Source organism: Peromyscus californicus, unplaced genomic scaffold (genome assembly GCF_007827085.1).
Source record: "Peromyscus californicus insignis strain IS unplaced genomic scaffold, ASM782708v3 Scaffold_3__1_contigs__length_106647218, whole genome shotgun sequence".
Lineage (NCBI taxonomy): Eukaryota > Metazoa > Chordata > Mammalia > Rodentia > Cricetidae > Peromyscus > Peromyscus californicus.
In genome coordinates this window covers 2036507-2061688 of record NW_026294551.1, presented here as the reverse complement: position 1 = coordinate 2061688, position 25182 = coordinate 2036507, and the positions used below count along the sequence as shown (strand labels likewise).

General features: G+C 50.5%; 1 protein-coding gene across 14 annotated transcripts in view; it reads right to left on the bottom strand.

The window, feature by feature from the left end:
* Nucleotides 1-1346: 1346 nt before the first annotated feature.
* Nucleotides 1347-25182, bottom strand: part of Slc38a10 (solute carrier family 38 member 10) — a 53806-nt gene continuing 29970 nt past the window's right edge. Inside the window, exons 11-17 of one of the 14 annotated variants that reach the window (XM_052759837.1) lie at nt 14098-14254; nt 8231-8398; nt 7496-7966; nt 6843-6947; nt 5555-5641; nt 3425-3601; nt 1347-2833 (exon numbers count right to left, since the gene is read on the bottom strand). In XM_052759837.1, coding sequence (XP_052615797.1) covers nt 1758-2833; nt 3425-3601; nt 5555-5641; nt 6843-6947; nt 7496-7966; nt 8231-8398; nt 14098-14254 — 2241 coding nt within the window. In that variant the 3' untranslated portion in view covers nt 1347-1757. The remainder of the gene's footprint in view (nt 2834-3424; nt 3602-5554; nt 5642-6842; nt 6948-7495; nt 7967-8230; nt 8399-14097; nt 14255-25182) is intronic. The other 13 variants (XM_052759839.1, XM_052759838.1, XM_052759841.1 and 10 more) reach the window with 13 other exon arrangements.

Sequence of the window (25182 nt, the reverse complement as noted above, 5' to 3'; positions counted from 1 at the left end):
TGCCTTGCTCTGCTGCTCCAGGGGCAGAAGCATGCATCCTGGCCTGGCAGCCCTGCGAACAAGCATAGCAGTGCTACAGCAGAACCCTTGTGGACAGGCACCATGTTCCAGTAGCCTGTACCAGGTGATCGACACCTACTAAAAGCAGCAGCTCAATTGGCAGGTGGAGGTACTGTCTGCCTCAGCACTTCTGCAGCTGAGTAGCAAAGCCCCCCTCCCGCAGGTCTGTGCCTTCTGCTGGAAGACGTCCCTTATCTGAAGGCTGTTGACAGAAGGGTTAGGGGGTTAGCTAGGAGGAAGGGCTGGGGGCAGGGACAGCCCTGCCTGCTCAAGAACACAAGTCAAGGGAGGGTATTCAAGAATATCAAGCTGTGCGAAAAACCCAGTTCCAGCAAGGTGATAAGAGTTCCAATCCAAGAGGATGGCCATCTAACCATCTAACCGCCAAATAATAGCTTGTTTGGAACTGTTTTTAGAAAGAAAGGCTGGGAGGAAGCCCGAGAACTGCCTTTCACTGGCACATCCCTTCTTTGAGCCTGTGGAAGCTTCCACTGCTGTCATTTTCTGGCTTTTCAAGCTGTCCAACGACATCTTTTTAAAAATTGTAACAAGGGCCTGGGAGATGGCTCAGTGTTTAAGGGCACTCATAGAGGATCCAGGTTTGATGCCCAGCACCCATATGGCAGCTCAAAACCATTTGTAACTCCTGTTCCAGGGTATTTGACGCCCTCTTTGGACCTCCAAGGGCACTGCATGCATCTGATGGCATACATCTGTGTGGCACTCATACACATAAATTTTAACTTTTTTTTGGTTTTTCGAGATAGGGTTTCTCTGTGTAGTTTTGGTACCTGTCCAGGAACTCGCGCTGTAGCCCAGGCTGGCCTCGAACTCACAGAGATCCACCTGGCTCTGCCTCCTGAGTGCTGAGATTAAAGGTGTACACCACTGCTGCCCAGCCTAAATCTTAACTTCTTAAAAAATGTAATAAAATATATTTCAAGAGGTGCAGAGAGAGCACACAGTGGGGTGTGGCCTGGTTCACATGACTCCACTGAGACTCCTGGGCCTTCCAAGTCCTTCATAGCAGGGCTTGGGGACAAACCAGGTTCTTGTCCCTTAATCTCACAAGTGCCTTACTTGGTAAGCGAATGAAGACAACTCAACCTCCCTACAACAGGGGTCAGCGTGACACACAGAACCAAGCTGCCTGTAGAGTCCCCAACTGTACTTACCATCTGAATCCAGCGATGATGGCTGGGGAATGTACCCCATGACCTGTAGGCCCTGTTTGGTACCAGGATCTTGAAGTAAGTTTATCCTTTAGGTAAATCAACTTGACCCACTAGATGTTAGTGATGTTTTATTTTTTGTTTCATAATCAATTTCAAAGAATGTGTATGATAGGAAACCAGGAAGGCCATGTACCTCCTTCCCCAACCCAAGTCAAGTTATACCCAACCCTGGGCCTCCCCAGGGGGTTTCCCACACCGTGGAGAACATGGGACAGTCAAGTCAGAGTTGTCAGTGCTGACCAGACAAGAGCTGTGGCGGTGCAGCAGCAGAGCTGGACCTCGGCACTACCTTTCCTGGGCTGGCTCAAGGCCCAAACCATACTTGGGCTGGCGAGTGCCTTGGCGAAGCCTTGGAGCAAGTGACACCACTGAGTGACAAGATGTCTGGGTTAGGCTTTCCCAGCTCATCGTGAGGACACAAGAGTGTGGCCTCCAGTCAATGCTGCTGTCCAATGCTGGTTCTCACGCCTCCTCCAGGTCTCCAGGCAACTGTTTAATCTGCCGGCTGTGTACCACCTGTAACGCGGCCCCTGCAGCCTGACGGAGCTGGGTGTCCAGGGCACCGCGGAGGTCGTTCCCCTGTACATTAGGCAGGGAGTTAAAGCTAATGATGACTCCATCCTTCGGAGCCAGCTCCTGCTCTGGATGAGAGGCAAGGTCCCGCCGTCTCCTCCGGAGGTCAGAGCCAGCCTGCACTTTCAGGTCTCGGTTGGGTTTGGCATTCTCTGGCTTCTGACCCCCAGGCACAGCTCGTCTGGGCCCAGAATTAGGATCTGGCCTCTTCTTTGCCTCCAGGACGGTGTCCTCCTCCTTCCCTGTGTGCTGCCCCTCGGCAGGTGTGCGAACCCCTCGGGGAGCCTCACTTCTTACCTCTGGGTGAGAATCCTGACCTTTATCAGAGATGGCCTGGGGTTCTTGCTGAAACCTAGCTTGGGGCTGAAAGCCTGTATCTGCTGGCCTAGCTGGGACCATGGTGGGTCCTGATTGCCTGGACTTTGCGCGAGAGTCCTCAGCCTCTGCCCCTGCCAAGGGCTGGGCAGCCTCTTTGGGAATATTGGCACCAGTGGCCATTGCTTCCTTTACAGTTTCCTTCCTTTCTTGGGAACCTCCACCAAAGGCATGTTGGTGCTGCCTGGCTACTTTCTCTGCAAACTGCTTCTCTGGACTCTTGGGTGCCAGAGCAGGGTCTGGCTTGAGCACTGGTTCCAAGTCCCCGGGGGCCAGCTTCCCCCCAGCTCCAGCCACCTTAAGCACAGCACCCTTCTGGTCTTCTCTTAGCTTAGTCTGGACCCCCTGGGGCTCTGTATCAGAGCCACCAACAGGAAGGTCAGCAAGGTCTCTGCCTGGCCCTGCCTTGGCTTCCTCCAGGGGTTGCTGGCCCATCTCTTGGGGTGAAGCAGGGCGACCTCTAGGAGCTCCAAGCACAGGTTGCAAAGGCTGTGGAGGTTCCTCTTCCACTGTCTCCCCAGCATGCTCATTCCAGGTCTCCTCCTCTGGTCCTCTGAGTGCTGCCATCCCAGGCTCTGGCTGCATGTCTGCTGCAAATGAAGGTGAGCATCAGTTTGGTCACAGAAATGAACACAAGCTGCTGATTTACTGACTGAAAAGAATCTTTCAAACATTTAAGACTGACTAAGAGCCGGGCAGTGGTGGGGCACGCCTTTAATCCCAGCACTCGGGAAGCAGAGCCAGGCGGATCTCTGTGAGTTCGAGGGCAGCCTGGTCTACAGAGTGAGAGATCCAGGACAGGCACCAAAACAACACAGAGAAACCCTGTCTCGAAAAACAAAAACAGAAAAAGAATGACTAAGAGCTGGAGAGATGGCTCAACAGTTAAGAATACTTGCTCTTCTTGCTGAAGACCAGAGCTACATTCCCAGCACCTATTCAGGCAGCTCACAACTGTCTGTAACTCCAGATCTAGGGGCTCTGACATCCTCTTCTAGCCTACACACACACACACACACACACACACACACACACACAATAAAACTACATAAATCTAAAAATAAATAAAAAGGATCACTCATCAAGACCAAAACTCTCCTTCCACACTTCCTGCCACCAAGCCTCAGCTCTAGCCCCAGGCCTGGCCTGTCTGGCCGTCTGCTCCCCGGGACTCTACCTACCAGGCTTAGCCTTGTCCTCCTCGTCCTCCTGCCGCTGCTGCCGGATCTCCTTGTGCTGCTCCTCGATCACAGCCAGCAGCTTCTCCTGCTGGTCCAGGAGGCGCTTCTGCTGCACCTGCTGCTCTTTGATCACCTGCAGCAGCACGGCATGGTCCAGCATCTCCGCCCTCCCAGCTTCTGGGGGGACACACACAATCAGATGGACTCCAGATAGGGTTGCCAGAAACCCGCCGTACCGATGGCCTTGTAAGGCACACAGTGACCCGTGGGGGAATTGGTCCTGCCATGCCCATATCAGCACCACTGTCTGCATCACCTCAGTCCCACTGGCACAGCAGTGAAGCACTGAGCTAAGGCTAGAGGCATAAGCCCTAATCAGGATGAGCCTCCAGGGCAGCCTTCCCGGGCAGCAACAGTGCCGCCCGCTTCTACTCTTACCTCAGTGGTTCAGACACACTGGCAGATGCAAGCTCCCTGTCTGTTGCTGGCTGAAAGTGCACGTGTAGACAAAAATTAAGAAGGAATGTACCAAAAAGTTACAGGTTCTCTGAGCTGGGTGATTCTCCCCTACTACCTCACATAGTTGTTCTAGGACTAACACAAGGGAAAATAAAACCTAAAAGCTATTTTTTTTTTAAAGTGTTAATATTTTAAGAAGATTTCTTCCAAGATGTAGAGAATCTTAAAAACAAAAAAAGTCTTCAAGTGGAGCATGCAAACCTATCACTGTGGCCCAGACACTTAGTGGCAGCCTCAGGAAAGAAGGGAGCTCCAGGTCAGCAGGGGTGAGATCAGGGGGTTAAGACACTGGACAGACAGGGAAGACGAAGGCCTGCCTATGCTATGTCCCATCCACGTGACACTGGTGGGTACGGCCCAGTCTCACCCCAGCTGCTGCTGGGGGCCACCAACAAGTGCAGCAGGGGCTGGCTGGCCTCTCACTACAAGCACCTCAGCACTGGGCCAGTTATCCACAGCAAGCAGCTAAGGCAGGTTAATTTTCACAAGTCATACATTTTAAAATTAGGCATCTTTAGAAGATGGTGGGTGAAGGACCAGGTGTCAGAGCATAAAAACATGTTGTTTAGGGGTGAGAACGGAGCACACCTTTAATCCTAGCACACAAGAGATATAGGCAAGCAGAATCTGTGAGCTAGCCAGGGCCACATAGCTCCCAGGTGCAGGGCAGGGCACACACTCACAGGCTCCGCACCAGTAACTAGCTGAAGCAGTTCATGGTCAGTGTCCTTTCAGGAGCAGTGACGAATGCCCATGAACACCTCTAGGGTCTCCCCAAAACCCTCAGTAGCTAATGCAAGGAAAGAAAGGCAAGTCGAACAGAGGTGAGGGTACTGGGGCCCACCATGAGGAGAACAGAGTTGACCAACAGGACAGTGCTATCCCTTTTGCCGATATCTAAGGTTCAGACACTGGCTTGGGAAGGAAAGGCCTCCTTTCTTCTCCCTTCACATGAAAAAACTCAAAGCAGTCTCCCCAACAGGCCACACCTCACCCTGACTGAATGATCATAAAACTACCAGTTATATAAAGACAAAGTTACACACGTTGCTGGCACTTCCCAACCACTAAAGCAAGGTTCTGCAAGAGCAGACCCCATGTCTCATGTACTCCTTAGTGGACTAGCTGAGTTGGTTCTGGGACAGAAAGAATGGTACCATGTCCAGCTGGAAGCCCCATGTGGCAAAGGTGAGACACCATAGGGACTGGCTTTTCCCAGCCAGAATCTGCCAGGACCAGATGGGATGGAAACCCCCATACTAGACACCGTGGGATACATGGATGCAAGCCACACACAGCATCAGCAGGTACATGCAGTCCCAACCCTGTCTCTAGCTCAGGTGGTACCTTAAGTTACTTATAGACACCATTTGGCTGTCCTCTGAGGACAAGGCCACAGGGGCTGAGAAGAAGTAAAGTTGAAAGGAGGGAGCTGGAGTGTCAGAGATGCCACCTGGGGGCTGTGCTGCATCTGGAAGGGTACCACTTCCTCGGGACTGACACATATTCATGCAGGGCCCTCACAAGTGGAGTATGCCACCTAGGTGCTGTTCCCACACTGTCAGAACCTCCACACACATGCTTCCCTTGCAACACAGTCCTGAGCCATACCTGCTACTAGCTTTTTAATCTCAGCTGTCCATCCCATTGAGAGGCACATGGAAGAGAGGCACAATAGGGAATAATGAAAAGTCTCTTCTTCAGAAAGAAAAAGAACAAAGAATCAAACATGTTTAAGTGATAGATTACAGAAACTACAACCAACAAATACAGTCAGACTAAAACCACAGAGAAAAACAGCAAGCGTGGGGGGTTTACCAAGCCACTTGTAAGCTCCAGTGAGGCAGAGGGAGCCTGTGAGCTCCGCCTCCCAGGCCCACACTGACGGTCAGCCTGGAGCAGTCCCATCTCAGCTGCAGTTGCTGGGCAGCTGCTGGAGTCTGGCCTGCAGGGCCACGTGAGAAGCAAACCCTGGATCTTTTCACACCCATTGCGAGGTAGGGTATGAACACTCAAGGCAGGCCCGGTTCAGAGATGGCCTGGGCAGTACAGAGAGTTTGATCCAGGAGAGTCACGCAGCCCACTGTCTGCTCCTCATGCCAGACCAGGGGTCAGACTTCAGGTGGGCTTTGTCACTGGAGGGCCCCTGGGAGGGCCACCACCACCACCTTCCCTGTACACTAAATACTGTGGGATCGACCATAAAAAGTCAAAATGAACACGGAAGTTTAGAGAACTCCGGGCGAGTCAGCCACAGTGAACTTCAGATGCCAGCGCAGGCCTTTACTTGAGGACACAGGGCATGCTGCTGACCACCAACGCTGCCCCAGCCCACTAATGCACAGCTCCACCTAAGGCACAGCTTTCAGATGAGTCTTCACACCTGGTGTCCTAGGGCCTCACCCCCAGCTGGCTTTACACACCCTGAGTTGGGGAAATAGCAGCATACATGCTTTAAGATGAAATAAAAATGGTAATCAAAAACCACATAAAACAAGCCGGGCGGCAGTGGCGCACACCTTTAATCCCAGCACTTGGGAGGCAGAGGCAGGCGGATCTCTGTGAGTTCAAGGCCAGCCTGGGCTACAGAGCTAGTCCAGGACAGGCTCCAAAGCTACACAGAGAAACCCTGACTTGAAAAAAACAAAACAAAACAAAAAACAAACAAAGAAAAGCCATGTAACTACGCGACACTTTTTAAGGGGAAAAAGGGAGATAAAAACGGTCCTGAAGAGGTGCCAGAGGAAAGCTACTGGTAGGAAATAGCCGGGGGTCACTGAAGGTGCTTCCTTGGCATAAAAACCAAGGAACAGGAATTGTGGAGCAGGAGGGATCCAGGAGCACCCACCCCATCCCACCTCACTCTGGGGCTCCTTCTGAGGGTCGGAGGCAGCCTCACCTTCCAGCTTGCTCCCTGCCTGGTCTCCACCTGGCTGCTCGGCCTCCTCCTGCTCCTTCTCCGCTGCAGCCTCTGGCCTGTGTGCAGGGAGGCCCGCCTTCCCACCTGCACACAGGGAGACTCAGCTGGTTTGTGGGAAGTCAGAAAGTCAGGGGTGGGGTGAGGGGCTGGCAGAGGTTCCCTGCAGTGACTCCATAGCTAGCCCCCACCCCCAGCACAGTTTATATTCAACCTGATGATTACCAGGGAAGTAATAAAAAAATATTTAACAATCTCACAAGCTGATGGCAGTGAGCCAATGTTAACTACCTTCGCCAATTAAAATGCAAGCACCGTCCTAACCAGCTCTTAGACAGCACTTAACAATGTGTTACCTGTCAAGCGTTCCTGCACTGTCCCCCGTGTGCGCCCAGACACAGGAGAACAGCATGGCACCTGACATTTAGTGGTCTGGCAAACAACTGTGCGACAGATATTACAGAAGCTGTCAGGCCACCAGGCTCTTCTTTACTCCACCAGCTGCTGAAGGGGCTACGACACTCACATGCTAATCTTGTGAAATGAGAGCTGGGGACTGAGGACGACTAACGGGTTCCTGCAGCACCTACCAAGGGAGCTTCCTCTGAGAAAATCTCCAGGAGGCTGGCACTCACCAATGTTGCTCTCCAGGTCACTCTCCACAGGCTTCTGTGGGACCCCTGCGGCCTTCTGCACGGCCTGGACACCTTCACCAGCCTCCAGAGCATTCTGCTCCACAGAGAGCCTGGACTGGGGGGCCGGATGCAGATCCCTATTGTCTGCTCTGGAATCTTCCTTCCTGGGCTGGACAGGTGGCTGGTCATTTGCTTCTGGAACTTTCTGGGGATGGTCATCTTCCCCCATTGCCAGGGCTTGCTCAGGTCTTTTCCCTTCTTCTCCTCTCTCAGGTTCCTGCTTTTCCTTCTCTGACTCAGGTGGAGGTGGTGCCACCTGCCCCCTGTCCCCAGGGTCCCCTTCATCTGTGAGCCTGGGAGGTGGCTTTTTCTCTTCTGGCCCTTCTTGGTCTTGACCTTCATCCACCACCACTTTGTCATGAGGAATGGGAGGCTCATGGCGGTGGGCCTCGCCCACAGGGACAGCAATACCTGGAAGGACACAAGGACAGGCTGAGATCAGGCTGAAGAGAGGTCCCACTTTAGCCTCCTAGGGAATTGGTCTCTGGCTCCCACGAGTGTGACATGGGCCACTGCCTCAGATCCCTCCACAGCTATCTGAGGACTGGCAGGATTCCTAGAATGTTAACGCTACAAGGGGGACAGCAGTGGGCAGTTGTATGGGCTGAGGGAAGACACGCAGGCCACACAGGGCTGCTGAAGCCTTTCTCTGTCAAGGCAGCTAGCGCCACTTACCTTGAGCAGGGCGGTCCAGCTGTGCAGCTTCCTGCTTCTCCTCAGGGATCTCCCCTCCAGGCACATCTACAGGACCCTTAATCTGGGCCTGCTCCAGTACCTCTTTGTCCTCTGGAAGCTTTGGCTTCTCCCGACTATCCTCAGCAACAACCACAACGGGATCCTGGACTGCAAGCACAGCACAGTGAGCCTCTAGCAACCAGTCCAGACTGGGTCATCCTCCTAAGATCAGAACCACATATCAAAGCCGAATGGCAGAGTGGGGGTGAGTCTCTTCCTGTCCAATCGTTATTACCAGCGAAGGAGCACAGAAAACATTCTTTCATTCATAATATAAAAAAATGTCAAAATTCAATTTATAGCTATAGGCAGATGACCACGCTATGTAATACTTGTCCAAAACCACCAGGTGGCAGTATGAGCACACAGCCAATGCCTGTCCCTTGGGTCTCCCAACAGGCACCAAACTGCCTGCCCTACTGCCTAGACTGAGGCCTTTAAGGAAGAGTACACCGGATGTGGTTGGGCAGGCCTGCCAACCTCTTGCTGTTGGTGAAGAAATGCACACCACAGGTGAGAACAAAAGGGGAGGCCACCAGCATCGCCCTTCACACACCCACACATGCATGGGATCCATGCTCCATCAAGAACAGTAGTGTCACAGAACTGGAGAACACTAGCTTCGTAGACTACCTTTGAGAGCTGGGGATGGGGATCTAGCACAGTTGGTAGCATGCATAGGCCCTGGTCAGGGCTCAGGCTCAGCAGGGCATAAACTAGTATCATCTTAGTACTTTGGAGGTAGATTCAGGAACATTATAAATTCAAGGTCATCCTCAGCTATATAGAGTTGGAGGCCAGCCTGGGCTATGTGAGATCCTATTTAAAAAAAAACAAAAAACAACAACAACAACAACAAGCTGGCAGTAGTGGCGCACGCCTTTAATCCCAGCACTCGGCAGGCAGAGGCAGGTGGATCTCTGTGAGTTCAAGGCCAGTCTGGTCTACAGAGCGAGTTATAGGACAGCCAAGGCTACACAGAGTAACCTTGTCTAGAAAAACAAACAGAAACAAGGAGATGCTGCTGGCCTCTAAGCTGTTTAGCACATCCAGCTCCAGACAACATGGGGCCCAATTGTACACAGTTCTGAGGTTCTGCTTCCCCAAACTCAACTGTCAGTTTGGCCACACAAGGCTGATTAACGCAGGTGGCTTTCCTCATTGTCCTCTTCCAAGGGAGGTGATCCTACCACATCACTATTCTGATGGGCCATTGTGTGATACCCTGCCCCCTGCCAAACACCGCCCGCCCCCACAGTCTTCATCCCATGGTAACTCCCTGGTACAAGAAAGATGCACCCATAAATCAGGGGGGAGAAAGAAATAGAAGCTCCCTGTCCAAATCACAGTCTACTCTGAGTGGTGTCTTCTTCATTTTCAGGTGAGGGGTAGCCTGCGCTCACTGTCTGGAGCCCCGGGGGAAGTACCACGGTATAAGTGACCATGCAGGTATGGAGTGGCCCTGAAGCTCCTCTGGGAGGCCTTCCAGGAACGCCATACCTGCCTGTAGTCTAGGACAGGAACTGGATGGACAAGGAGAGGCTGTCGAGGTTTTCTAGACCACACTACTAGCAGACGGGCCCCGCCAGATGGGCATGGCTTCTCCAAGACGGAACCAGACCTTTCATCATGGATGGATACTGACAATGCCCTCGGCCACAACCAAACAAACTTTCAAAGCTGGCAGCTCTGAGGAGCAAGAACACCCCCCTACCCCCGGCAATCTGCTTCCAATTTCAAGGCAACCACAGGGTGGAAACAGGAAACAAGGCAGTGGTGACTGGCTCACCTGCCCCATAGGCCAATTGACAACCAAAAAGTGAAGGTCTAGTATGGCTCCAAGGAAGCACACCAATGCTTCCTGCCCACCAATGCAATACCCTGTCCACCACAGACCCCTCACACAGTCTACAGGCTATCCCCATAGTCACCAGGCCTGCAAATAGCACTAGTAATTGGAGCCAGCAAAGAATCTCCTATGGTAGCTACTTGCTGCCACATTCCAGCCAGGTCTCGGGCTCCTCCTACACACAGGAATGGACCAATGAGGTGACAGGTCATGTGCTCACCTGCTGCAGTACTTCCCTAGGGGTCAGACAGGAGTCTTGCCTCATAGATAGCAGATGACAGCTTCATCAAAAGTGTCCTTCATTCAGTGAGAAGAGGGCCCAAAGGCCTGCCTCATGAGGCCTTGCTCATGAAGCAAGGCCTGCTGCGGGCTGTAAGCCTTCCCCTTGTCGTCCCCCTCCCTGTCCTCCTGCCCTCTTGGAGACAACCTCTACCAGTCCACCTGACTGCCTGGCTTGAGGCTGCTTCCATCTCTCAGGGCAACCAGGAGCTGGAGAGCAGGCTCTGCATCCCAGTGCAGCTCTGCCGGCCTCACCTGTTCTCCCTGGATGTCTTCTTGTTGGTAGAGATGGGAATGTTCACCCCTGGATGCTGGCATCCACCCCAGATGCTAGAACATTGTGTCCTAGAACATCCCCTCATCCCACCAGGGGATGAGCCCTGGTGGTGCAAGAGCAGCCCCACCTTTAGGGGCTCAGCGACCAGGGTTCCTGAAGAAGTAAGAGAAATGGCCTAACACTTTTCTGAAAGCCAGACCCTGCTCCAGAGAGCTTCTGCTTTGTTCTCCAGGCTCCAGTGAGGAAAATGTCACTTGCTGAGGTCTGACTTACAGCCCAATCTTCTGGGCTTAGCTGGATGGCTCCATAGCTCACCTTTCCAAATATGGCTCACACCATAAGCTCCTGGGAGCTGGAGGGCTGGGCTGATGGCCGGGACCAGCACTGTGGAGCCTTGGCATCAGCAAGAAGTCTCCCCTGTTCTTCATTGCTGGTTCTTCCTCAAACTGGCGTGTGTGGTGGGTGGCAAGGGAGAGCCAGCACTGTGCCTCTCGAGCAGCACCACAGCCCTAGACACTTGGATTTGACACAGGCCAGCAGCTACCCAAGGGGAGTCCTTCTAATCCAGCAGGTCCCATGAGTACCATCACCTCAGAGGAAGCTAGCGAAATGAGCCCATTGATGTCTCCTGGCACACCAGCAGAAAAACTGAACAAGATCATAGCAAGATGGTGGTGCAAGCCTTTAATCCCAGCACTCGGGAGGCAGAGGCAGGCGAATCTCTGTGAGTTCAAGGCCATCCTGGTCTACAGAGTGAGATCCAGGACTGCCATTTCAAAAAAAAAAAAAAAAAAAAAGATTATCGTATGAGCAAGGAGCAGGCGACGCAAAGAATTTTTAAAACCTCATCACAGCACAAGGGAGAGGTGACAGGACCCCCTTGTCAAGGAGTCAGCCCAGGAGAGGGGCATACAGTGGCAGGGTCTCTCCAGGACACATCTTGATACTATCAAAGGTGCTGGGGCCTCTGTCACCTCCACAAGAAGAGTGGCCAAGACAGGCAGCAACAGAAACCACGGAAGGTCCCAGAGAGGGAGTGACGACAAGACAGAGGGAAGGTCTACCACAGGAGGACTCCTCAAGTCACCGATACCCCATGGCTGTACAGCATGCCCCCCTAACTTCGACTTCCCACTAACCAGTGCTGCCCCCATGCTGCAGGAGAAAGGGGACCGGGATGTGGACTTGAGCTGTGCTGCCCCATGGTGCACGAGGTGGGTGGGCAAGAGGAAGAAAGGAAGCAACCACGGCGCAGCAGGGAAGGAGCCGCAACACCACAAAATCCAAATCCATCCCCAGGACCATCCAGGGAACCATCAGGCACAGAGATAAATGGCCTAATTAGACTTTTTAAATGGATAATTGTCTTCTTAGCTTTCACAGGGACTCGGCCAGGCTCACCAAAGGCCCACAAGACCAAGCATGGGGCCCCAGGCTGCACCTGATGGTCACGTGTGCCATGTGAGGGTACGACACAGTCACAGCACATGCTGGGCTCTCACCAGAGCAAGCAGATTCTGTCTGTGACCCCACAAGATCAAAGAGACCAATTAACGAGGCTCTCCTACCCTGATGGTGCAGCTGGCAGGACAGTCAGAGAAGCCCTTAGCCCTAGCCCTGCCCAAATGAGGCAAGCCCTCAATTAAGAGAGGCTGGGTGGCTAGAAAACAGAACTAGCTAAAAACAGACAGCATGTGGTTCTGAGAGGAGCATGTGTGTTGTTATAGCCTCGTGAAGAAATGGAAACCAGATGTGGCCTTGGAGAGCACAGGTGAGGAGCAGGCGGCCTGTACATGCTGTAGAGACGGGACACAGCTGCTGGCTATGACTTGAGGCTCCACACATAGGAGCCTGAGTTTGGACTGAAGAGAAACTCATTACTGCCCTAGTGAGACAGAACTGCAGAGTTCTGCTGGGGTGACCTCAAGGTACACAGGGTCATGATGTCCTTGCTACCCACAGGGCACCACAGCACAGCAGGGCACCACAGCAGCTCACCAGACACCACCCTCACCACCACACACCCCTTCCCTCTCATGCTGCCATTCTCATGTCAACATCTGTTCTTGGCCTGGTGGCACGGGCAGCGGCATCAGACTGGCTCTTCTGGAAGGAAGTGTCCATTAGCTAGGATGGGCATACATGGGCACCTCCTTCCTCAAGCAGACTTCTTTTCAATCCAAATTACCCAATCTACTGCCACCTAAGACATGGCCCCTGCAGCTTCTCAACATTCCATCTTCAACCTCTGAGAACCCAGCTGTGCCCAGGGTCCCCCAGTGACCTTGTCTGTCCTTCGCCTCTGGATTCCTGGGAGCTGGGAAAGGAGGACTCTTCTCTGCCTTTGCCAATCCAAGAAGACAGAGGACAGCATCAGCAGCTACTTCCAAGCCCTGGGCTGAATGAAGAGGGCGGCCCAGGAGAGCACCTTGGGGCACAGCTACCAAGGCGATGGCACTGGATGTGGAGCCCTGACAGAGATGACAGAAATCTGAGGACCTCTGTATCAAAGGTGCTAAGAGCTCCCAGCAAGTGCATCAGGTTGTGCCCTTCTCTTCTGTACACTACAGGCAATGTCTCCGGGATAAGTGACTGGCCAGCACCTACACAACAGCCCAAACTTCGCCAGGGAGGATGGGGCTCTTCCCTACCCATGCCTCCCCAGAGCCAGAGCTAGTCAGACGCTCCATAAATCTAGACCCAAACCTCACTGACTTTTAGTCTAATGTGTTACCCTTACAGCTATACCTGGGAAGGCCTGGGGGTGCATCAACCACCCCAAACAGACATACACAGAGAATGACACTCTGAAAACACACATCCTGTACCCCATCCCACCCACCCACCGCCCCGCCCCGTGGCACGGCCACAGATGGGAGTAATGGAACACCACAGATTCTTGCTGAGGTCGCCTGCCACTGTGTGACGAACTTGTAATTCTGCCAAGAGTGAAAAACATAAAACAGCAAACAACGCTGAGATAGACTAGCTGGTTTGTCAAGGGGAACACTGGCTCAAATTTACATCCTCAAAAAAAACCCCAAAAAACAAAAAACCCAGATGTGGGCAACACCCATAAATTTACATACCTTTCAGTGTCCACAATGGCCAGGCATGGAGATCTGAGCACAAGCTGGCACTGTGCCATCCCCCATGTCACCTGCACAGAGGTGGCAGCACACTGGCCAGCCTCCATGTAGACAGCACACCTTCACGGAATGGAGTTGGTGGGGCCCAAGGCTAGAACCTCCCACTAGCTCCGTCACTCACAGGACAGAGGCAAAATCCTTAAAGCAGAAATAAGGGGTTTCTTGGAAAGCACTACCCGTGACCCTGAGTTGATGCTGTGGACACTCACACCAGGAAAGTTCAGGGGATTTAGGGTGGGGTCTGTGTACATACCTGACAGCCGGGCAGACTCCACTTTCACCCCGCCCTCGGCATCTCCTCGGCGGCCACTTCGAGCTTCTGGTGTCAAGTCCAGAGGGGCTTCTTCGCTCACAGACAGGGTAGTGAGTGTGCTGACCACCAGGACGCCCAGGCCGACCCAGAGCACCACCTGGACCAAAGACCCCAAGACAGGAGGAATGATGACAGGCCTTGTAGCCAGCTGTAAGCTATGGAGATCGAAGCTTCCTCTCTTTTTCTTCTTCTGACACAGTCCAGGCTAGCCTCAAACTCACAATCTTCCTGCCTCAGCCTCCTGAGTGTTAGCGTTAGTTGTGTACCACAAGGCCAGGCTGAGGTCAAGTTTCTCAACTACTGTGGCAAGAGAAACAAGAACTCGCAGTGACCCCTGTGCATACCATTATTTAGGTGCATGCTCCCATACAACCCCAAAGAGTAGGGCTGTGCAGGGCATTTGGGTCACAGACTGGATATGCTGCCCCCATGTGACCCACAGCAATGCCAAATAATGGCTGGGCACATCTGAGCTGGCAAGGCAGGATGCCCTGTTGGGCTGCACAGGAATTCAGGGCCTCACCTCTCATCTGAGGTGGGGGTGATCATTGGCAACCCAGAGCTTCATTCGACCTGCTGCTGACTTTCCTGGGGCCTTTTCTTCCTGAAGGGCCCTACAAGTGATGATAAATTCTGTGGTACTACAACCCCTCATCATACCACCAGATACTGCCTGAATCACCTCTCCACTGTGCGTTTGGGATGATCCCAGTACTGCTGCTATTTCTAACTCGGCCTGGCCTCCTCAAGTTTCCTGAGAGGCAGTAGTTCCTGGTTCCACAGTTCTGTGACAGGAAACAGCGAGGTGGCCTCTTGCCTGGCCAGAGGACCTTTACTGGTTCCCTGCCTTGATGTCTAAGAGCCAAAACTCAAAAAGCTTTTCTGAATGGCTTCTGACTTGTAATATTTATTTATATATGTATGTGTGAGTGTCTACACATACATGTATGTGTGTAGCACATGCATGCCTGGTACCTGCAGAAGACAAAAGAAAGTACCAGATAGCTCTGGACTGAAGTTACAAGCAATTATGAGCCACCAGGGAATGGAACCTGGGTCCTCTCTAAGAGCAGCAAGTATTTTTAACCACTGAACCATCTCTCCAGTCCTGGCCTACTCTTTAAAAACAAATAAATAAAAATCAGCACCAAGGAAGCTGGGTGGTGGCGGTGCACGCCTTTAATCCCAGCACTCAGGAGGTGGAGGCAGGTAGATCTCTGTGAATTTGAGGCCAGCCTGGTCTACAGAGTGAGTTCTGGACAGCTGTCAGAAAAACCTTGTCTTGAAAAAAACAAACAAACAAAAGAAAAAAATCAGCACCAAACAGCTGAGAGATGCCCAGGTCCATCCAGGGCCAGGGGGAGAGAACTACCACTCTCAAGTGTGAGAAAAAGCCCATCTATGGCCAGATACCTCAGCAGGCTGGAGCCTGGTGTACCTCATGAATGTGTGGGGCTCTTTAGGAAGCCCTGGCTCTTCTGGCAGGAACCATGGCTACCTAGTGTGCCAAGTGGGGATGCTATCTTATCTGTGTCCCCTTAAGTCAGTACATCCATCCTACGACGGGACTCGGGCTCAGAGCCCCTTGTCCCCATCACACCCTAAACTCCTTTCTTAAGCTCTTTGGAGACCCAGTCCTGAAATTCAGCACACTAATCCTTCTCATGAAGGAGAGATTTAGGGGACAATGCTTATGGGGGTGGCATACTAAAACAGGTATGGTCACAGTCTCCAGGGGCATCTGCTCCCCAAAAGGCAGTGGTGAAAGCTAGCACAACTGAGGAGGACTTCCCCTGCTGTGCCCTCATGGCCTGTCCTGTATCAAGGTTCCTGTCCCCTAGCACCACCATGGTAAAGAACAGAAACCTGGCACTGGACACAAAGGCTAGAGGATCCGGATGGAAGTTTAAATCAACCCCTGAAGGAAGCTAGAGAGGCTTTACATCATGGTCTGCAGGCCCAGATAAGTCCTTCTCAGTGTGGGCACTAACTCTTGCAGGGTAGCAGAGCCAGCCTCCCAGGCCACTTTCTGACCCGGCTCAATGTATTCTGTATCTCTCCAGCTGGTGGCAGACATGACCTTTTCCAGAAGCCACAGAAAAGTCACTTCTCCCTAAATGCACTTCCCACCCATCAGTGGAGAAGGCCTTGGAGAGTGCTGAGTGGGCTGGGAGACAAAGGGCTGCTGCTCCATCGTGGAAACAGAGCTCCCTGATGAGAACAGAGCCCAGGGGACGCTGACAGGCCCTGGTGTTCTGTCCCTAGGGGCCCAGTAAAGTAGGCTCTCCTAAATGCTCTGGACCAAAGATAAAGACATTTGTTGGTCATTTTATGTCAGTTATTTTCAATGGGGATTATCATTTACCAATTCCATGGAGACTGACAAGGAAAGGCAACACCTCATCCGTGACTTTGAATGATTTATTTCAACCTTCAGCTTTTTCAGCTTAACAACAACAACAACAACAACAAAAATCACCCAGAAACATAACTCTGCTGATGCTGGGAGACAAGCTTCCTGAAAAACTCCCATTAAAGGCCAGGTATGGTGGGGCACACCTTTAATCCCAGCACTTGGGAGGCAGAGGTAGATGGACCTCTGTGAGTTTGAGGCCAGCCTGGTGTACACAGTGAGTTCTAGGACAGCCAGGGTTACGCAGAGAAACCTTGTCTCAAAAACAAAACCAAAAGAAAAATCCCCATTATGGTCTGCCTTGGAAAACGAGTTCCCATTACAAAGTTCTCAAGACAGAGTGGAGCTGACAACAGGTCTCCAACCCCCACTTGCCCTGAACTTCCTGAGCACAGGTGGGAAAGCCAGCTCAGACCAGACAGGCACACTGAGAAAGACAGTAAGGAGCAAGTTCTGGTCAACTTACACGGGGAACTGTACAGTAAAGGACAAGTGTGTATTCCAACAAAATCTATGGGACCCAGAAAACAGACTCAGCTCCACCTGGTGCTTGAGGGACCTCTTACCCCAAGGTACCCCCAATTTCCACTCTGATAACAGATGCTGGCTCCTGTACCCCAGAGCACAGGCCAGTGGGATGTACAATCAAATTGTTTCTTGAGACTGGGGAAAGAACTCTGCATGCTGTAAGGATGTCTGCTGGAGACCATGTACACAATGATACACCACGCTGCAAGCTGTTGGCTCTGTGGGCATCGGCCTCTGTCTGCGCAACTGCTGGCCAGGCCCGCCTCACCCCCAGTCCTGCACCCACCCTCTCCTCCGAAGCAGCAGTGAGACCCAGGTGAGAGCACTAGAGCCACTCAGCTTGAGAGAGTGGAGGGAACCAGGCTAAGGCCTGAGACGGTCCTCTCACCTGTGTGACAGCCTGAGCAGGGAGTGCACCTGTCAGCAAACACCTATTCTGTCAGAGCCACAGCCAGAGCAGAACAGACCCAAACAGCACTCAGTGCTGCTGACCACAGGCATGAGGCTTGAGGCTTCCATTAGTGAATGCAACCAAGCGGGAACTAACTTCCTGGGGTAATGTGGGAGATCAGGGGTCCCAGACTCTCCCAGGGCTGTACTAGGTTGAAGGTCGGTATCCCGACTGCCGACCATGTGCAGTAAAGTGGTAGCAGCTCCTTTGGAGTTCTGAGCAAGGGAGTCCAGCCCTAACTGTCTTCTAACAGTCAGCTGCAAGGAAGGCCAGAAAGTCAGGGAGGGGTATCCATCCCACCAGGGTAGCCTCAGGCTCAGGGAGAAGACCAGCACGGCCTCAGAGTCAGGCTAGCTCCCAGCACTGTGCCACAGCTTCCTGCAGCGGAAGAGCTACTTTTGAAGCAGGGATCTTGGTCGATAAGCAGGATCCGGTGTGCCAGACATCTGATTTCAGAGTACCCTGCTGACTACAATTCTGGCATCGATCCATCTTAATGTAGTCCAGAGGCAGCCAGGAGAAAAGACACAAATCCACCCCCTACAGTTCAGCTCAGGCTTGGGAAATACAGGGGTCTGACTAAGGCCACAGTCCACAAACATCCTATAGCCCCTCCCCCAGCTACCCGAGGTTGTGGCTCCACAAGGGGCCCTGACCCCTAACACAGTAGAGTCCGGACAGGCAGAGAATGCACTTTCTGTTCTCGATAAAGAATTTCAGAGACAGAACAGACACCCGAGGCCAGGCTCCAGCTACTCTGCCATCAAGCACCTTGCCAGGGCAGACAGTGTGTGTATCAAGGCTCCCTCAGGCAGCCTCATTCTGGCTGGCTACAGGACAAAAGCTGACCTGCTGGTAGCTCACTGCTATACATGCAGGTGTACACCACTCACACTTGCCCAAGATCCGCTGCTTCCCGGAAGGGGCCAGCAGGCCATCTACATTAGACTGCTCCCTGTGGGGCCTTCCTTGCTAGAGGAATCCACCCCTCTTGAAAGGTTCCTTAGAGCTCCAGCACCCCCTGCTGGCTTCATGGCCGAAGAGGACAAGGCCACCCAGCCTCATTGAGGATTAGAGACAAGACATGTTGTCCACTAGAGCCACTGTCATGCTTTCTAACTAATCTTACTTCAGCCACCTTCACGCCAGCTGCCCAGCAGGCATGGACTCCTTTTCTGGCTCTTTGTGAGGTCCCTGAGCAGAGAGCAAACGATGCACCAGCCAAATGCTCAGTTGAGCTGAGGAGCTGACTCAGCTTGTCCTTTCTGGAGGAGCAGCTAGAGTTCCTGGGACAGGGCCCGGCTCCCAGAATGTGTTCTTCACAGTACAGAAGCTACAACATGCCCTAGCCTGGTTGAGAAGGGTATAGAGGTTGTGTGGTGGGTTCATGGCAGTATCTTCCTACCTCAGTCAGAAAGCAGTTCAAACATTTATGATCCTAAGAAACAGTTAACCAGGCCCAGATCAAGCCTTGGCATGATGCAGTGTGTTTGCATCTGTAGCACATCAAGCTGTGGCCATGCTTGCTCATTCTTATACATGAACTCGAAAGGCTAGCCAACAGAGGCAGTCCCAGCTGAGCAAAGACAACACCAAATTGCCCACTCCGGCCACAGGCACCATGACAACAGGCACACAATGGCGTACATGACAAAAGAAACGGAAATGTAGCGATGGGAAAGAAGGAAGTGAACCAAGAGATCCAGGGAAGGCTCCATGAGGTGAACAGGAAAACATTACTACAGGAAACCCACAACTTCCCTGCACACAGACAGCTACTGTCAGCATGCCAACGCAACAGACCCACACAGAAGCCACGTCCAGAGACCTGAGTGACAGCTGAGTCATCAAAGCCGCGGCCACCTGCTGAATAGGAAACTCATAATGTGCACTGCAGAAGAGCTACTATACAGGTACACACTCTCTATTTTTTTTTTAAAGTTATTTATTATGTATGCAGTGTTCTGCCTGCATGTATGCCTACAGGCCAGAAGAGGGCACCAGATCTCATTACAGACAGTTGTGAACCTCCATGTGGTTGCCGGAAATTGAACTCAGGACTTCTGGAAGAACAGCCAGTGCTCTTAACCACTGAGCCACCTCTCCAGCCCCCAGGCACACATTCTTACGCTCATCTGTACTATTAATGAATTCCAACGAGAACAAAAACAAAAGGGAAATTTAGGTTTCTTAGATTCAATGATTCAAATATTTATTCATAAAATAAATCAAACAGCATCCAGAACACTATTAATGAGAACAATGAGGAAGGTGGAGAATTTAATGTTAAAGAGCCAAGCATGGGGGCGACCACCTTTAATCCCAGCACTTAGGAGGCAGAAACAGGCAGATCTCTGTGAATTCAAGGCTAGCCTGGTCTACATAGTGAGATCCAGACCAGCCAGGGTTCCACAATAAAACCCTATCTCAGAAGAAAGAGAAGGAGGCTGGGTTAGGCAATGAATAACAGATCAAAATGCAGAAAGTAGGGCCAGAGACATGGCTCAGCTGGGAGACATCTTGTCTAGCATGCATGGAGCCTTGGGTTCAGTCTTTAGCACTGTGTGAACTAGGCATGAGTGTGCACACCTGGGAGACAAAAGCAGGAAGATCTGAGGTTCAAGGTTATCTCTGGTTACATAGAAAGTTGAGGTCAGCCTGGGATATGTAAGACCCTGTCTCAAAAACCAGAATATAGAAAACAAACGAAAACGCAGCAAGTGCTAGGATGCCATAGCGATAGAAACAGTACAGAAGGAAGAGACCAACCAGCAAATAACGTAAGTACCAACCAGGGCTAGAGAGACGGCTCAGTGGTTAGGAGCGCTGGCTGCTCTTCCAGGGGACCTGGGTTTAGTTCCCTGCACCCACATGGCAGTTCACAACTGTCTGTAACTCCAGTTCTGGGGATCTGACACCCTCACACAGACATACATGCAGGCAAAACAACAATGCACGCAAAAATAAATATTTTTTTAAAATTCCCAATTAAACCTATACACTAAGAATTTATTATATGACACAAAGATCTTTCTGTGAGCCACCCATGTGGGTGCTGGCAATCAGGGAACCAGACTCAGGTCCTCTGGAAGAGAAGTAATACTTTTTTTTTTTTGAGACATGGTTTCTCTGTGTAGCCCTGGCTATCCCAGAACTCGCTCTGTAGACCAGGCTGGCCTCAGACCCAGATTCACCTGCCCCTGCCTCCCAAGTGCTGGGATTAAAGGCATGTGTACCACCGCACCCAGCTGAGAAGTAAATACATTGAACTAACTCCCTCACTCCAAGAAAGTCTTTAATTTTTAGATTTTTAAATTTTATGTATGAGGGCTTTGCCTTCATATATGTGCACCATGTGCACCATATATATGCACATGCCTGTGCCCTCTGAGGTCAGGTTACAGATGTTATGAACCACCATGCAGGTGCTGGGTCATCTGCAAGAGCCACAAATCTTCTTAATTGCTGGACCAACTCTCCAGCCTCGAGAAAGCCTTTCTAACTAGGATTCTCTCCCACCCCATCCTACCCAAAACACAGGATGGGGTTAAAAACTATGACTTGACAAACTAGGAAAATCATTTGCAATCCAACAAGCAATGGGCTAATCTCCTTAACCTCACTACCAAATTGCTACATCCATCTAGAGCAGAAAAGCTGGTGTCACACTGGTTTTCCCAGATGAAAACACTAGGGTAGGCCAGTTGAAGACATGAGCAAACACTCAAGGAAAGGCCAGACTTACCGCCCAGGACACTGAGTCAGTTGAGCCAGACAGCACAGTCCACAGTCTAGATTCCAGAGTGACTCATCAGTGGGTACTAAGAACTAGGAGCATGGGCTCCAGCGGCCACAGCCTAAAGAAAGGAACAGAACCCCACAGAAGTATGCTGCTCCTATGTAACCCATTCTTCTGAGGTACAAGCCAGCAGAGGGCAGAGCATGTAGGGAACAGAGTAGTTACAAGATGAAAGCTAAGTGAGAATTAGCAGCATGTCCTAGGAATGAGGGCAGACTGAATCCATGTTTACCCCAGCTAGCTACAGCCCCTGCCCATGCTGTCATTGGGCACACCAGGAGTTACACCACTCAGAACTTCCATAGTTTCTTATTAAAGACCATGACTGAAAAATACCAAGCATGCCAGCAAACAGGACGAAAGGACAGAAAACCAAGGACCAAAAATGGAACCTCAATCAGAATTGAGGGCAGCCGTTCCTAGACTTACAGTGGGGTTATACCTTGATAAACCTAACATAACTTGAAACTACCTAAAGCTGGAAATAGTAGCTAATGCCCTTGGGTGACCATCTATCTGCCTTAGCTTCTTTTCTGTTGCTGGGATAAGATACCCTGACAATAGCAACTGAAGGGAGTGTCACTTGAGTGTCACTGACTTCTCTGGTAGTGGGCTAGGAGGGAGCTGCAGCTTGCCATTGTTGCCCAGTGCTGTTGCGGGATATTTGATCACAGCGTTGGGATATAAAAGAAAAAAATGGGGATGAGGGATGAAAAGAAAGAAAAGGGGGATATAGAAATGACAGGATAAAAGGATAGATTATTGAATTACCAAAAAGCAACTACCAGTCTCAAATATTTTACATTGGTATGGATTTTTATATATTGATACAAGTTTAAGGTTATTCTTATTATACTGTATATATATTTCTATGTATATCTTGTTTAAGGTATTACATCTATGCACCTCATTTAAAATTGTGAAGTTCTAGCCCTTGAAATCTACTATTACAAACTATTTAGGATAATTAAGAAATGAAGGTTAGTAGTTAGTCTTCTATAACAATCAAACTTGTAGTCATGTTAGGTATGTTTTCAAGGTTAAACAGATACATTTTAGATGGATAGGTGGTCTTCAAACACTTCCGAGATCTACAGAATGTGGCATTTAAAAAGTTTTAATAACATAGGCATTTAAAAAGTTTTAATAACATAGGCATTTTAAGACAATGGATACATCTGCTCCTGGCGGTACCAATCTACTTCAAAGAAGATGATGGCCATTGAAGAACCTCCATATGGAGTTTGCTTTCATTGTGACAAAGGTAGCCACTGGGCAAAGAAACTGCCCTTGCCTCAACTGCTGACAGTATGCTGTCCAAATTGGACAAGAGGACACAAAGGAAGTCGACTATCAAACTTTGTCAAGAGAAGGCAGGCCAGTCCTTCAAAATCCAGCTTCACAGAAAAGTCTGTCAGATATTCTAGGCCTGTAGGCTAAAGATGGATGCCCAATGTTGCAGAGGAACCTTGGGGTGACTATCCAGGCAGCCAGATGTCTCTGTCATTTTTAAAGTTTTGGAAGTCGCTTGCTCTGCATTCTTGTTTACTTAGGTAATATTTTAATCCTTCTCAGGTCTCTGATGGGGTTGGAGACTAGACAGTTATAGTTTTACCATTTTCTTTATTACCAAATTCAAAAAAAGAAACTCACAAAAGAGATGTAAAGTTCATAAAATTAAGAGACAAAAAAACTTAAGTTGTTTATCTAAGAAAATGTTTTAAGGTCTAAAAGGATATTTTTAGGTTGGTAATACAAGTTATGATAGAAAATGGCTTAGGTTTAAAACTTGGACTCACCAAGATAGGATAGATAATGGAGTATTTTCTCTGAATCTTCTATATACAAATGGACTGGACACTGTGGATGCAATTCTTACCTGATAATTGTTCCTTATTGTATATAATTTTACTGTGGTAGAGTTAAAACCTTTCCTTTTTATTTAGACAAAAAGGGGGAAATGTTGCAGGGTATTTGATCACACTGCATGAAGATGTGTCTCTGTCCTTCCTCGCCTGCCTAAGGCACCTTCTGATTTGTTGAATAAAGAGCTGAATGGCCAATAGCTGGGCAGGAGAGGATGGGGGGACTTCCAGGGAGAGAGGGAAACTTGGGGGAAGAACCTGAGAGGTGGTGATCCGCCAGTGAAACACAGAGGAAACGGCACATACAGTTGTAGGAGCGGTAACAAGTCACATGACAGAATATAGATTAATATAAACAGGTTAATTGAAATTATAAGAGCTTGGGAACAAGCCTAAGCTAAGGCCAAGCTTTCATACTTAATAAGAAGTCTCTGTGTCATTATTTGGGAGCTGGCAGTCCAAAGGAAGATCCGTTACACAGTGCCAAGGATATTACAGATCACTGATGTCAGAATACCAAACTTCCAAGTACAGCTTCTCCTGAATGTGCATGAACTTCACACCATTGTAAAATCAAAAAGCTGTAGGGGTATGTTGTGAGAAACCATCCATAACAGAAACAATAATACTATTGAAGGGTTGTGAGATGGCTTAGTTGGTATAGTGCTTGCTGCACATCCATGAGGACCTGGGTTCAAGCCCCAGCAAAGATGTAAAAAGCCAGATATAATGGCACATACTTCTACCTGCAACACTGGGGAGGTAGAGATAAGCAGATTCCTGACCAGCCAGCTAGCATCCCCAAATCAGTGAGCTCTAGATTCAGTGAGGGAACTGGTCTCAAAAACAAGGTAGAAAGCAATTGAGGAAGACACCCAATATCAACATTTGGCCTCCACACATATATATGTACACACAGACCTGTGAACATGCACACACATACATCAGTGGGTAAAGTGAGCTGGAACTTGGAGATTTTGTAAAAAACTGAGCATGGTGGCATGAGTTGTGATCCTGGAGCTCACTGGTTAGTTATTCTTCCACAAACAACAAGGTCCAGGTTCAGTGAGAGAAAAGGTAGAGGATGACAGAGGAAAAGATACCAGAAGTCAATCTTTGGCCTGCATACACACAAGTGAACACAGTACACGTATACGTATAAACCCCCACCCTACTACCCACATTGATAAATAATGGCCTGGTGTGGTTGGAGCTGCCTTTAATCCCAGCAATCAGGAGGCAGAGGCAGCCTGATCTACATAGTGAGTTCCGGGACAACCAAGGCTACATGGTGAAACCCTGCCTCAATGAATGAATGAATGAATGAATAAGTAAATAAATAAAGCTGGGCATGGCTGTACACCACTTTAATTCCAGCACTCGTCAGACAGATCCCTGAGTTCAAGGTCAGCCTGATCTACAGAGTGAGTTCCAGGACAGCCGGGACTACAAAGAGAAACCCTATCTCAAAAAAAAAAAAAAAAAAAAAAAGGAAATGAAAATCCTTGCCTAAATCAGTGGCTGCACCAACAGTCAACAACCCTGACTCTGTAGGTAGCAGGCAGGGTACCCACATTCGCCCTTACACGTCTGCCCTTGCACACCAGAGCACGAGTAGGAAGGACACACGGAGGTCGCTGGCCACTCCACCTCTTGTGGCTGTGACAAAGCACCAGACAAAAGCAGCTAAGGACAGAGGCGTCCTCGAGGCTCTGGGTGGAAGGCAGTCCACACGGAAGGGGCATGGAGGCAGGGTGTGAGGCAGCTGGCCACACTGCATCTGCAGTCCGGAAGCAGACAGGTGAGTCCTGACGCTGAACTCACTCACCCTCCCTAGTCAGTCCCAGACCCCAGCAACAGATGGTGGTGAAGAGCGGCTCCTCCCATATCAATTCAGTCTCATCCAGGCTTGTGTCCTGAGTGATTCTAGATCCTGTTGACAATCAACTGAGTCATCTCAGAGACACCC